Source organism: Taudactylus pleione, unplaced genomic scaffold (assembly GCF_031769625.1).
Source record: "Taudactylus pleione unplaced genomic scaffold, aTauple2 ptg000530l, whole genome shotgun sequence".
In the NCBI taxonomy this organism is placed as follows: Eukaryota; Metazoa; Chordata; class Amphibia; order Anura; family Myobatrachidae; genus Taudactylus; species Taudactylus pleione.
This window is the reverse complement of record NW_028284932.1, coordinates 1,005,071-1,020,001: the sequence shown is the minus strand read 5'-3', so window position 1 is coordinate 1,020,001 and position 14,931 is coordinate 1,005,071. Positions and strand designations below refer to the sequence as shown.

The window sequence follows — 14,931 nt, the reverse complement described above, 5'->3', positions numbered from 1 at the left end:
ACAACACCCTTTAACAGACAGACGCACGCTTGTCGCTGCTGCTTTGAGGATGCAAGTGCGGCTACAGCCCACACAATTCACAAAGACAGAAAAAAAAAGAACAATATTTTAATTGTTTGTGTAGCACACTTTGAGGGTGTCACCACCCTTTAACAGACAGACGCACGCTTGTCGCTGCTGCTTTAAGGATGCAGGTGCGGCTACAGCCCACACATTTCACAAAGACAGAAAAAAAAAGAACAATATTTTAATTGTTTGTGTAGCACACTTTGAGGGTGTCACCACCCTTTAACAGACAGACGCACGCTTGTCGCTGCTGCTTTGAGGATGCAGGTGGAATCTAGACGGGATTTGGAACCGAGGACACACTACCTCCATCAATTGTCTAAATCCCACTGCACTAATGTCGGATACCGGACGCACGTCTAACACCAACATAGCAGTCAAGGCCTCAGTTATACGTTTTGCTTCAGGATGACTGCTGTCGTACTTCATCCTCATCGCTAGGGACTGTTGGAGGGTCAATTGTTTAGTAAAAGTAGTGATGTTCCTACTTCCTCTCTGGGATGATGAACAACTCCCAGCAGCAGCAACAGCACTAGTAGGAAGTGGTTCTTGATCTTTCCCTATTTTATTTTTATCAGAGAAAGTTTGGTCCTCCATTTATGTTATATTGATATATATACGTGCGGCTAAAGCGCACACAAACACAGAAAATATTTTTTTATTTTTGCTGGAGAGTAGTGCACTTTGTGGGTTACACCACCCTTTAAGAAATGAGCCAGCCGGCTCTTTACTTATGGGACACAGGCGCACGCTTGGCGCTGCTCCTTTGTTGATGCACGTGCAGCCACAGTGCACACAAGTCACAAACACAGAAAATATATATTTTTTTGGTTTGGAGTGTACTTTGGGGGTTACAGAACCCTTTAACGGTCAAGCCAGCCGGCCCTTTACTTATGACACAGGCGCACACTTGGCACTACTTTGTTGATGCACGTGCGGCTACTGCGCACACAATTCACAAACACAGAAAATAATTTTTTTTTTGGTTTGGACTGGAGTGTACTTTCGGGGGTTACAGCACCCTTTAACGGTCAAGCCAGCCGGCCCTTTACTTATGACACAGGCGCACGCTTGGCACTACTTTGTTGATGCACGTGCGGCTACTGCGCACACAATTCACAAACACAGAAAATAAATTTTTTTTTGGTTTGGACTGGAGTGTACTTTGGGGGTTACAGCACCCTTTAATGGTCAAGCCAGCTGGCCCTTTACTTATGACACAGGCGCACGCTTGGCACTACTTTGTTGATGCACATGCGGCTACTGCGCACACAATTCACAAACACAGAAAATAATTTTTTTTTTGGTTTGGACTGGAGTGTACTTTGGGGGTTACAGCACCCTTTAACGGTCAAGCCAGCCGGCCCTTTACTTATGACACAGGCGCACGCTTGGCACTACTTTGTTGATGCACGTGCGGCTACTGCGCACACAATTCACAAACACAGAAAATAATTTTTTTTTTGGTTTGGACTGGAGTGTACTTTCGGGGGTTACAGCACCCTTAACGGTCAAGCCAGCCGGCCCTTTACTTATGACACAGGCGCACGCTTGTCACTACTTTGTTGATGCACGTGCGGCTACTGCGCACACAATTCACAAACACAGAAAATAATTTTTTTTTTGGTTTGGACTGGAGTGTACTTTCGGGGGTTACAGCACCCTTAACGGTCAAGCCAGCCGGCCCTTTACTTATGACACAGGCGCACGCTTGGCACTACTTTGTTGATGCACGTGCGGCTACTGCGCACACAATTCACAAACACAGAAAATAATTTTTTTTTTGGTTTGGACTGGAGTGTACTTTCGGGGGTTACAGCACCCTTAACGGTCAAGCCAGCCGGCCCTTTACTTATGACACAGGCGCACGCTTGGCACTACTTTGTTGATGCACGTGCGGCTACTGCGCACACAATTCACAAACACAGAAAATATATTATTTTTTTAGCACTTGGGGGGAGCACCCCTGATGGACAGAGCACCCCCTGGACAACACTACAGCACCTCTTTAGGACTGGGACACTGCACAGGACTTTGGAGTGGACACAGCCCCTATGGAGAACTGACTGCACAACACAGTCCAGCCAGCCCCTATGGACTTTGAAGTAGTGGACACAGCCCCTATTAACAACAGCAGCACAGCACAACACAGCCAGCCCCTATGGACTTTGAAGTAGTGGACAACAGCAGCACTACACTACACTACACTACACAGCCCTAACTCCCACCCTCCCTCTTCACTGTCCACAGCCGAGTGAGAAAATGGCGCCGACGTGGGTACCTTATATAGGATCCAAAACCCGCGAGACTCGGAAGGCGGGATGATGACGTTTTGCCTCGATTTCAGATCCGAGTCAGGCGGGAAAAGTCGAGCCTGATTCGGATCGGACTCGGATCGGGGGGGTTCGGATTTCAGAAATCCGAACCCGCTCACCCCTAGTACAAACACAAGCATACACCACATACAGCACAGTACATCCAACTCCACCACATACAGTACAGTACATCCAACTCCACCACATACAGTACAGTACATCCAACTCCACCACATACAGCACAGTACATCCAACTCCACCACATACAGCACAGTACATCCAACTCCACCACATACAGTACAGTACATCCAACTCCACCACATACAGCACAGTACATCCAACTCCACCACATACAGCACAGTACATCCAACTCCACCACATGCAGCACAGTACATCCAACTCCACCACATGCAGTACAGTACATCCAACTCCACCACATGCAGTACAGTACATCCAACTCCACCACATGCAGTACAGTACATCCAACTCCACCACATGCAGTACAGTACATCCAACTCCACCACATGCAGTACAGTACATCCAACTCCACCACATGCAGTACAGTACATCCAACTCCACCACATACAGTACAGTACATCCAACTCCACCACATACAGTACAGTACATCCAACTCCACCACATGCAGCACAGTACATCCAACTCCACCACATGCAGCACAGTACATCCAACTCCACCACATGCAGTACAGTACATCCAACTCCACCACATGCAGTACAGTACATCCAACTCCACCACATGCAGTACAGTACATCCAACTCCACCACATGCAGTACAGTACATCCAACTCCACCACATACAGTACAGTACATCCAACTCCACCACATGCAGTACAGTACATCCAACTCCACCACATACAGTACAGTACATCCAACTCCACCACATGCAGTACAGTACATCCAACTCCACCACATGCAGTGCAGTACTTCCAACTCCACCACATGCAGCGCAGCACATCCAACTCCACCGCGTGCAGCGCAGTACATCCAACTCCACCGCGTGCAGCGCAGTACATCCAACTCCACCGCGTGCAGCGCAGTACATCCAACTCCACCGCGTGCAGCGCAGTACATCCAACTCCACCGCGTGCAGCGCAGTACATCCAACTCCACCGCGTGCAGCGCAGTACATCCAACTCCACCGCATGCAGCATAGTACATCCAACTCCACCACATGCAGTACAGTACATCCAACTCCACCACATGCAGTACAGTACATCCAACTCCACCACATGCAGCACAGTACATCCAACTCCACCACATGCAGCGCAGCACATCCAGCTCCACCACATGCAGCGCAGCACATCCAACTCCACCACATACAGTATAGTACATCCAACTCCACCACATACAGTACAGTACATCCAACTCCACCACATACAGTACAGTACATCCAACTCCACCACATGCAGCACAGTACATCCAACTCCACCACATACAGAACAGTACATCCAACTCCACCACATGCAGTACATTACATCCAACTACACCACATGTAGCGCAGTACATCCAACTCCACCACATGCAGCGCAGTACATCCATCTTATGTATGGAGTATTTCATGCTTGTGAAAGACTTCCCTGGGGATGCTGGGACTGCGTATGCGCACAGTATCAGGTTCCGCAGCCGGCTGGAGGCTGCGGGGGAGAAGTTGGAAGATCTCTCTCCTGCTCATAAGCCTCCATGGGCAGTTAATGATAATAACGGGGACTGCGATCTGCAGCGCTAATTAGCACTTTGCGGGAAATTTTGGTGAAATCGTCTGCATTTTGTTATTAGTACATAGGTACGATGCAGAACATTACACAGATACTGCAGCTTCTACATCATTTTATGGAAAAAGAAAGTTTAATACATAGGGGTCTAGTTACTAAGCAGTGTTATGAGACAGAGTGAAAAGTGATAAGAAAGTTATACGGTGCCAGCCAATCAGCTCCTAACTGTCATCTCACAGGCTGTTTGAATAATGACAGTTGGGAGCTGATTGGCTGGTACCTTATCACTTTTCACTCTGTCTCCTAACACTGCTTAGTAACTAGACCCCTTAGACGCCAAAGCCCCAAACCGTGTGTGATTACTGAGCTAATGTTCAGTAATAATGACATCTACACCACAGATTGTGACTCTGACGCTTTAACGGAATCATTTACTTCCTGTGCGCAAAGAAGTTTATAAAAGTTTATTTCTTGTGTTATTTTTGATGATTATTATTTCCCCTCTGTGTTCTGCTTTGCTTGCTTCCCTCAGGTGTAGATTAAACGAAAAACATCAGATAGAAAACAAATAAGACAAAACAACAAAGTGTGTATAATCATATGCAACGTGACTGATAATAACCAGTTGTGTGACTATTGTGTGATGATAAAGAGTATTCCAGTCCCTGAAATTGAATGAACCAAATCCTGCAAAGGTGAAGGTAACGCAGTAACAGCGAGGTGTAATCTCAGACGGTGCCTCCGCACAGGTGCAGGTCTGGGCACAATGGGGCTTTTATTGCAGCCTCCAGGTCTCCACCTCTTCTGGCTCCTTGTGACATTGGATCCGATCCCCTAATCCCAGCAGCGAGACTCTGCACAAACACCTGGAGCTGCGAGAGCGCGTCCACATCCAGCGACCAGGTAATTACTCTCATTATTACTCTCATTATTACTCTCATTATTACTCTCATTATTACTGGCTGTTCCTGCAATTATGACAAAAAGAAAAAAGATCTGAATCTCCAAACTTAAATTCTCTTGATGAAATTTTTGTGGCTTTACAAGTACAATTCCTGGTGTACTAACGAGAATACTGTTCTTCCTAATGAGATCTGTATCTGTATGTCATTTTTTAATTAGATTTGACCTTTCAGCTCTTTACAGACAAGTTTTATAATAAAAGGTTTCATTTTTACCTCTGTGTGATAGGTGTGCGAGCAGGGGCCACGCGCCAGCAGCGTCTGTATAATCGTAATGATACAGGTTAGATGACATTGGGGTTTTCAAGCTACAAAGGAACAAACAGAAATGCTTGTTTAATGTTCTACGTAAATATAGAGAGAGTTTATATGTGGCCGTGAAGTTGGGGGCCCTCTGCTGTATGGGTAAGCGCTCGCTTCGGGCATGGTGGCTCGCTACGCTCCCCACATGGTTATATTCCCCCTCTATGCCCACTTGGTTGGTAGGGAATGACGTTGGACACTGGCTGATGATGTCATGGTCAATGTACAGAAGGGGATCTAGCTGTTACCTAAGCGCTACTCGTAGTGGTATCTGTGCCTCCCTGGTCACCAGCGCTGGAAGTCACCGCGTGTCACATGTTTATGTCTGATCACATTTCATAGTTCCTGGCAGGATGTTTTTTTTTTTTTTTTATTATTATTATTATTATTATAATTAGTTGTTTTGCGGTTCTAACGTGTGTGTGCCAGACTGTCAGGTAGATTAGTGGTGGATGGAGCATGGGGAAGCCTATCTAACATGTAGCTTCCTCTGTACCGTCGCAATGTCTGTTCTGTTATCACCATCTCAGGGTGACGACCAAATATAACAATATATAATTTATTCAAAAGTGACTTCTTCTGTGAGTCAGGCATTGTTTAACGTCTATATTTTTTTCCTTTTTTTTATTGTATATATTTATTTTAATCTATTTTTAATCATTCTGGGCTATCAGTGTCACTGCACATGTACGAGACAGCGATCAGTGCCAACGCGCATGTACGAGATGGCGATCAGTGCCAATGCGCATGCACGAGACAGTGATCAGTGCCAACGCGCATGTACGAGACAGCGATCAGTGCCAACGCGCATGTACGAGCCGGCTATCAGTGCCACTGCGCATGTACGAGACGACGATCAGTGCTAAAAAGATTAAAATAATTTTGTAAATGATAAAATTACTAAGCAAATATATTAGAATATTTTGGTAATTTGGTCAGTATTATGGACTATGGATTACTATGGGGGATGATGTAGAGAGTGACTGGACAGGCTAGTACTGTATATGGAGGGGACAGGACAGAATTCCTCCCTGTGCAGTCATATCGCGATACAGCTGACAGCTCCCACTCTCAGGTAACGGCTCATATTTGTATACAGGGAAATGGCCCAGAAGTGGTCGCTGAGGGTTGGATGTCACTGGGACCAGTCTGTTTGGTTGGCAATTACCACACATATATCCCCCTACTTTACCTCATTTTACTCCATCCCAATCTGATTGGCCAGATATTGAACAGCATTGATGGCCAGTCCGGGCCACACGCCAAGTAATGAGTAGCGCTGTATAGCCAGTGTCTGTCCACGTCTCCTGAGCTATACAGAAATGATTCTATAGTTTGCGTTACACGGAGCCCATTGCAACATGTAGAAACATCTGTCACTGTGGAATTCACAAAATGCACAAATAATCTCCCTGTGGTGACTTAGGGAACCTGCAAATATACAAATGTAGTAAAATAAAATATATGCCTGGAAGTGGGTGTAACTGTACCGTACTAAATTTTCAGCTACAAAAGAACTACTTGTCCCAGCATGGCTTACCAGCCTTAGTGCATGAGCTTAGAAATCCGGGGGATGCAATGGCTGTGATTCCACTTGGCTATTTCATACAGATATATATATATATATTATTGTTGCAGACATACTATGCACCTATAATATGGAATAAACTGGTACCGTGATGGCCAATTCCATATTCCCATAGTACTGACACCCAACACGTACGTCCCATTCTGTACATCTGATCATTACAGCTCCATACATAATTATATACTGTAGCGTCACACTTTAGCAGAACTCCTGGTACACATTGCAGTATAGTATAGGTACACATTGCAGTATAGTATAGGTACACATTGCAGTACAGTATAGGTACACATTGCAGTATAGTATAGGTACACATTGCAGTATAGTATAGGTACACATTGCAGTATAGTATAGGTACACATTGCAGTACAGTATAGGTACACATTGCAGTACAGTATAGGTACACATTGCAGTATAGTATAGGTACACATTGCAGTACAGTATAGGTACACATTGCAGTATAGTATAGGTACACATTGCAGTACAGTATAGGTACACATTGCAGTACAGTATAGGTACACATTGCAGTACAGTATAGGTACACATTGCAGTATAGTATAGGTACACATTGCAGTATAGTATAGGTACACATTGCAGTACAGTATAGGTACACATTGCAGTATAGGTACACATTGCAGTACAGTATAGGTACACATTGCAGTATAGTATAGGTACACATTGCACTATAGTATAGGTACACATTGCAGTATAGTATAGGTACACATTGCAGTACAGTATAGGTACACATTGCACTATAGTATAGGTACACATTGCAGTATAGTATAGGTACACATTGCAGTACAGTATAGGTACACATTGCAGTACAGTATAGGTACACATTGCACTATAGTATAGGTACACATTGCAGTATAGTATAGGTACACATTGCACTATAGTATAGGTACACATTGCACTATAGGTACACATTGGAGTACAGTATAGGTACACATTGCAGTATAGTATAGGTACACATTGCACTATAGTATAGGTACACATTGCAGTATAGTATAGGTACACATTGCAGTACAGTATAGGTACACATTGCAGTACAGTATAGGTACACATTGCAGTACAGTATAGGTACACATTGCAGTACAGTATAAGTACACATTGCAGTATAGTATAGGTACACATTGCAGTATAGTATAGGTACACATTGCAGTACAGTATAGGTACACATTGCAGTACAGTATAGGTACACATTGCAGTATAGTATAGGTACACATTACAGTATAGTATAGGTACACATTACAGTATAGTATAGGTACACATTGCAGTATAGTATAGGTACACATTGCAGTACAGTATAGGTACACATTGCAGTACAGTATAGGTACTCATTGCAGTACAGTATAGGTACACATTGCAGTACAGTATAGGTACACATTGCAGTACAGTATAGGTACACATTGCAGTACAGTATAGGTACACATTGCACTATAGTATAGGTACACATTGCACTATAGTATAGGTACACATTGCACTATAGTATAGGTACTCATTGCAGTACAGTATAGGTACACATTGCAGTACAGTATAGGTACACATTGCAGTACAGTATAGGTACACATTGCAGTACAGTATAGGTACACATTGCACTATAGTATAGGTACTCATTGCAGTACAGTATAGGTACACATTGCAGTACAGTATAGGTACACATTGCAGTACAGTATAGGTACACATTGCAGTATAGTATAGGTACACATTGCACTATAGTATAGGTACACATTACAGTACAGTATAGGTACACATTGCAGTATAGTATAGGTACACATTGCACTATAGTATAGGTACACATTGCAGTACAGTATAGTTACACATTGCAGTACAGTATAGGTACACATTGCACTATAGTATAGGTACACATTGCACTATAGTATAGGTACACATTGCAGTATAGTATAGGTACACATTGCAGTATAGTATAGGTACACATTGCAGTACAGTATAGGTACACATTGCAGTACAGTATAGGTACACATTGCAGTACAGTATAGGTACACATTGCAGTATAGTATAGGTACACATTGCAGTATAGTATAGGTACACATTGCAGTATAGTATAGGTACACATTGCAGTACAGTATAAGTACACATTGCAGTATAGTATAGGTACACATTGCAGTATAGTATAGGTACACATTGCAGTATAGTATAGGTACACATTGCAGTACAGTATAGGTACACATTGCAGTACAGTATAGGTACACATTGCAGTATAGTATAGGTACACATTGCAGTACAGTATAGGTACACATTGCAGTACAGTATAGGTACACATTGCAGTATAGTATAGGTACACATTACAGTATAGTATAGGTACACATTACAGTATAGTATAGGTACACATTGCAGTATAGTATAGGTACACATTGCAGTACAGTATAGGTACACATTGCAGTACAGTATAGGTACACATTGCAGTACAGTATAGGTACACATTGCAGTATAGTATAGGTACACATTACAGTACAGTATAGGTACACATTGCAGTATAGTATAGGTACACATTGCAGTATAGTATAGGTACACATTGCAGTATAGTATAGGTACACATTGCAGTACAGTATAGGTACACATTGCACTATAGTATAGGTACACATTGCAGTATAGTATAGGTACACATTGCAGTACAGTATAGGAGGTAGTTGCTACACACACTTAGGGGCTGATTCTGGAATCTAAATCAGAATAAAGCTGCTCTGCGTCTGTGGGCTACATGGAGAAGCAGCCAGTATTTACCCTGCATGCAATGCAAAACAATATATATATGTAAATGTATTTGCCCCCTATGCATTCCAGGTGCAAAACTACAGGTACTTTCTATATTGTTGCTTTGCTCCTAACTCAGAATGAGCCCCAGAATGCGCACACAGGGCCTGATTGTGACTTGCGCGCTGCTGTGACCACTGTAGCATATTTTGGTATATCCGCATCTATTCTATATGCTAATGATAGTATCCGCCTCCCCCTGTGTACAGCCGTGCAGCTGCAGCCGGTCGATGTTTGTGCTCTGCGTAGGCGCAAACCATCCGCTGCGATCGAGAAGCGATTGCAGTGAGCACGCAGTCTAATCGCATAGTGATGACATGAAGTGACCATTTGGGGGTGGAGAGGGGGTGGGGATCGGCGGAACGCTGGCGTGCCTGTGCGTTTGAACGCCGTTACAGGGGTGTGCATAATTAAGCCCCTGCAATTGTATACACTGGCAGAGGTCTAGATGGCGACAGGAAGTTTAGCAGTTTCTGCGGTAGGGTCAGGTCAACCACAACTGTGCGAATGGTTCCGATGTTACCGATGTTTTTGCAGACTTGCGGATGCATGTCATGGGAAGTAGGCGGCTTTATACAGTGATGGGCGTCTTGGTATAGAGCTGCAGTTGCCGTGCGATTGCATTCATTAGCATATTGTCGCAGCTAGCGGGTGCGTGAGAATGCAGCCGTGTGTTCCATGCTGAAACAGGCCCTTATTCTAATACTGTGCGCCACAATTACAACTGCAGCTATGTACGCACGCACAGTGTAACATATGCGCCGTAGGAGTCTTTAGGGATTTTCGTGCACATTTGCATTGCGTGCGAATCAGGAACATTTGCATTGCGTGCGGAATCAGGAACATTTGCATTGCGTGCGAATCAGGAACATTTGCATTGCGTGCGAATCAGGAACATTTGCATTGCGTGCGGAATCAGGAACACTTGCATTGCGTGCGAATCAGGAACATTTGCATTGCGTGCGAATCAGGAACATTTGCATTGCGTGCGGAATCAGGAACGTTTGCATTGCGTGCGAATCAGGAACATTTGCATTGCGTGTGGAATCAGGAACATTTGCATTGCGTGCGGAATCAGGAACGTTTGCATTGCGTGTGAATCAGGAACGTTTGCATTGCGTGCGGAATCAGGTACGTTTGCATTGCGTGCGGAATCAGGAACATTTGCATTGCGTGCGGAATCAGGAACGTTTGCATTGCGTGCGGAATCAGGTACGTTTGCATTGCGTGCGGAATCAGGAACATTTGCATTGCGTGCGGAATCAGGAACATTTGCATTGCGTGCGGAATCAGGAACATTTGCATTGCGTGCGGAATCAGGTACGTTTGCATTGCGTGTGCTCAGGATGGTCTGTAAGATCCAGGGGTAACTACTTTGCCGGATTATTATACTGACGCAGTGGACACTATGATCGGGATGCAGCAAGGGGAAAAATGGTGTCAAACCCCAAAAGTGCAGGTGTGACGGCGTTTCTCACATGCACCAAGCCGTGGAATACGATGCTCTGCGGGACTTGGTTGTGGTGGGTAACGCTGTCTTCCTGATGGCGTTACCCATAGAAGCCTGTGGGCTTCTCTCCACAGATCGCTGATAGAGGTATCCAATCTGATCCCTCCCAGCTCCCCCCCGCGGCGTGTGCGTCCTTCTACGCATGTGCAGAAGGACATCGGAGGGGCTTCTGTGCCAAAGACCTGGAAGTCCCTACATCGCAAAGGGCGGCTCTTACAGACAGAGCGCTCCTTTGCGGGGATTGTCTTGCAGACCGGCGTTATCATGCATACGATGAACAGCGTAATGCATGGCGAGTGCAAAGCGTCATACATCCCGCCTCATAGGCTAAATACTGTACAATTACTGTGTCCCAACTAATACTCACTCCAAGATTTAGTTACCAGGAAATGTGTACTGGGGAAACCCTTTCTATGTACGGTATGCGCTCAGGAAGCTGGCGGATGTCATACCGATTCCATATGTACAGATGTGTCCTCATTCACCTTTTCTACTGATTCTCATTCGCATTGTAGCCGCATGCAAAGTCGCGTTCAGTGTACCAGGGACATCACATTAGTACTTTTGATGAAAAGATATTAGTATAAAGTCACAGATTAGGCCTAACGACACGTGGCGCGAGGTGCGAGGCGCGAGGTGTGGCATGGGTCGCCTGCTTGCCTTTTTGCCCAGATTAGCGACTGGGGGCCTCATTCAGTAGTGGACAGAATTGCAAAGCTGCACACAAGCCACGGACGCAGCATCGGATCATCTGCGTGTGCCTCGGCCGGCTGAGTGACCATGGGGTCACGCTGACCGGCCATCACAGATGTCCAAAGGAGGCCAGGAAAACTCTGTCTCCCAATGGAGATCCTGGACCCTTTTCTTCCTCCCTCAACGGTGGAGGCACGCCTCCCATTTGTAAAATGGTGGCTGTCAATGCCCCCTCCCCCAAACGTTAGCAGCCTGTCAATCACGCAGGAGCCGTTCTGCACATGCGCGCAAAGCTGAATCAGCCCCTGAGCCGCACACAGAAATACGAGATTCCAGCGTCAGTAATCGGAGCACCTGTGCATTGTACTTTTGTCGCATTAGTCATACAAATAAGACGCATCTTTGGCAGAATGCTTGGCGCAGCTTGGTCGCAAAGTCAGTGGCGTGATTTGAGGATAGGTGTATGTGGACACAGTATGTTGTCAATGGGTAAAATCAGAGCCATAACAAGAGCTCTGAGTGGCCTCTACCGGCCCCGCCCCCATTGCACGTGTCATGTCGTTGCGCATAAGGGGGAGGGGCCGTCGGCACCCGGAACTAAAGCAGTGCCCGGAGCATCTTGAAGACTGTAATTATGGCATGGTGCCTGCCTGTAGCGTCCAAAGGGACAGGGGCAGGGGCTTTGGGGTGGGCGATAGCAGTGGCAAACGCAGGATTTCTAGAGGGGGGTTTCCAAATGCCTGATTTAAGAGAGAGTGTGGCCAGTCCATGAAGAGGGCATAATTAGCACTTATCCAGCTTTAATATGCATCATACAAAGTGACCAGAGATCACAGTAAGTTATTAAATGCGGCAGTAGGATCATCCTGCCTGAGCTGAATGTTTTTATTTTAGATGTAGGCACCATTCCAGGCTATGGGAGCAAGTCCGGGAGTCTGGGGGAGCAGCAGAAGAACCTAACACTGTCCTGGACATATATGTAAATATTGGGTTCTATAGCAGCACATCCCTAACAGTGCATGTTTTCCAAATCCCCTAATTGGTGCACAGGTTATTTATTACTGGCTGATACATGTAAAAAGATCCACAGGTGGTGCTAATTATTTCATTTATGATACTGAGAAGAACATGCAGTGCTAGTAAAATTCCATGATATTACTATTTCTATTATGGTCATGGTGTGGGCTGGGGAGGGGGGTTTCCAGGCAGATGGAAACCCCCCCTGTGTTTGCCTATGCGATAGTGCCGCCCACAGAGCCCTGCGCTCTGTGCGGCCACTCTGTTCGCACTCCCCTAGTTAGGGCCCTGGATACAAGCTATCATTTATTTCAAGTGATTGATATGAGGACAGACGCTGATTATTATTGGATGTATTTCAGACGTTGTGACCGACCCTCATTTGCTCACACATTCCTCCTAGCTTTGTCCCTAATCACTAATGCTCTAAAATCTCTTTCAGGATCTCCCCGTGAGCAATGCGCACCACCCACTCTTGGCATTGCAGCTGTTCCCTGATGAGGAAAAATACGTGATCAGCGCAGAGCAAATTATCTGTGAGCCAAGAGTCTTAGTCAATATTTGCCAGGTCTGGGAGGAAAACTTTTTAACAGCTTCGTTTGACGTAATGAGGTTGGAGGATTTAAGACTTAAACTTTTGAATAAGCTCATGGAAATGCAGGTTCTATTGTCTCCCCTGTGACAGATGTTACTGGTCTGAAAGATGAAGGATCGGCTGGAAGAGTTGAGGAACAGAATCGGCCAAGATGACATGCTGGATTTTGATGACAATTTGGCTTTCGATAATCCTGTCTTCCAAGATACAGAGACGAATCATATGGACTTGTTTTTCCAGGAGGTCTCCAACCTTTCTATAGCACTGAAGAAGCTGAAGGAGATGGCTGAGGGCATTGAGAGGATACAGGAAGAGGTCCTCTGCAGCACCACCGAAACCAACATTTGTGAAGGGAAGAAGGAGCTACACATAATGAAAAACGCGTTCACCTCAGACGCTAAAGTAATTCAGTCCCAATTGAGCCGAATGAAAAGCACTTTGGCGCAAGACAATAAAAACTGGATGGCGGAACACCGAATCCGCCAGAGTCAGTTCACCGTCTTGACCAACAAATTCAGAGATGTCATGAGCCAACATTACATCAACGAGACCAAGTATGTTGGGAAGCTGAAGGAGCAGATCGTGAGACAGGCCGAGCTGGCCGGCCTGAGCCTCCAGGAGGATGAGATCAACCAGCTCATAGGAAGTCCAATGGCTCCGCAAATTGTTGGACATGACCTGGAGATCCTCAAGGCAAAACAGCACTTGGCCATGGCCCAGGAAAGGCACAAACAGCTCCTGGACCTGGAAGTCCAGATAACAGAGCTCCACTCCCTCTTCATCCAGCTGGATTTGCTAATCTCAGAGCAGCAGGACGTGGTCAATAATATTGAGTACAATGTGGTAAACACCATGGACTATATCTCGCAAACTAATGAGCAGGTGAAGAAGGCCCTGAAATACCAGAGACAGTCTCGGCTTGCTACTGCCATTTCCGCACTCTTGGGGCTGTGTGCATGCTGCACCTGCCTCTCCTGTGTATCTGGGGCTGTACGGTAAATATTCCATGTTGGGACTCCTATGCGGGCTGATAACACATTTGCGTAATGTGTTTGTTATCCAACACCCTACAGGTGCGAGTGGATAAACCAAACATTGGCCTGAAGGAGGAGACGGGCCCTTTGTGCGACTAAAACATTTCATCCTATACCTGAGGAGCTGCTAGTACTGATGTGACTGTAATCACTGCTCCTTTCTGACTGATAATGTTATTCCTGAGAACTGCTCTTAGCATGAAAAGCCTGATAGGAGATGCTCACAGCACATTCCAATAACATGTTACATGATTAGTAAATTAAGTATTATTGTTATTTTATTTTTTTTTTAAGAAGAAATTAATTTTGAGCTGTATAAAAAGGTGAGTACTCCTAATGTTGGA

At 45.3% G+C, this 14,931-nt stretch overlaps 1 protein-coding gene across 1 annotated transcript; it reads left to right on the top strand.

The window, feature by feature from the left end:
• The first annotated feature begins 13,499 nt into the window (after nucleotides 1–13,499).
• Nucleotides 13,500–14,574, top strand: LOC148501172 (syntaxin-3-like). Its single transcript, XM_088450844.1, has one exon. The coding sequence runs from the start codon at nucleotides 13,662–13,664 to the stop codon at nucleotides 14,550–14,552; it is 891 nt and encodes a 296-aa protein (XP_088306970.1). The 5' UTR covers nucleotides 13,500–13,661; the 3' UTR covers nucleotides 14,553–14,574.
• The last annotated feature ends 357 nt before the right edge of the window (nucleotides 14,575–14,931 follow it).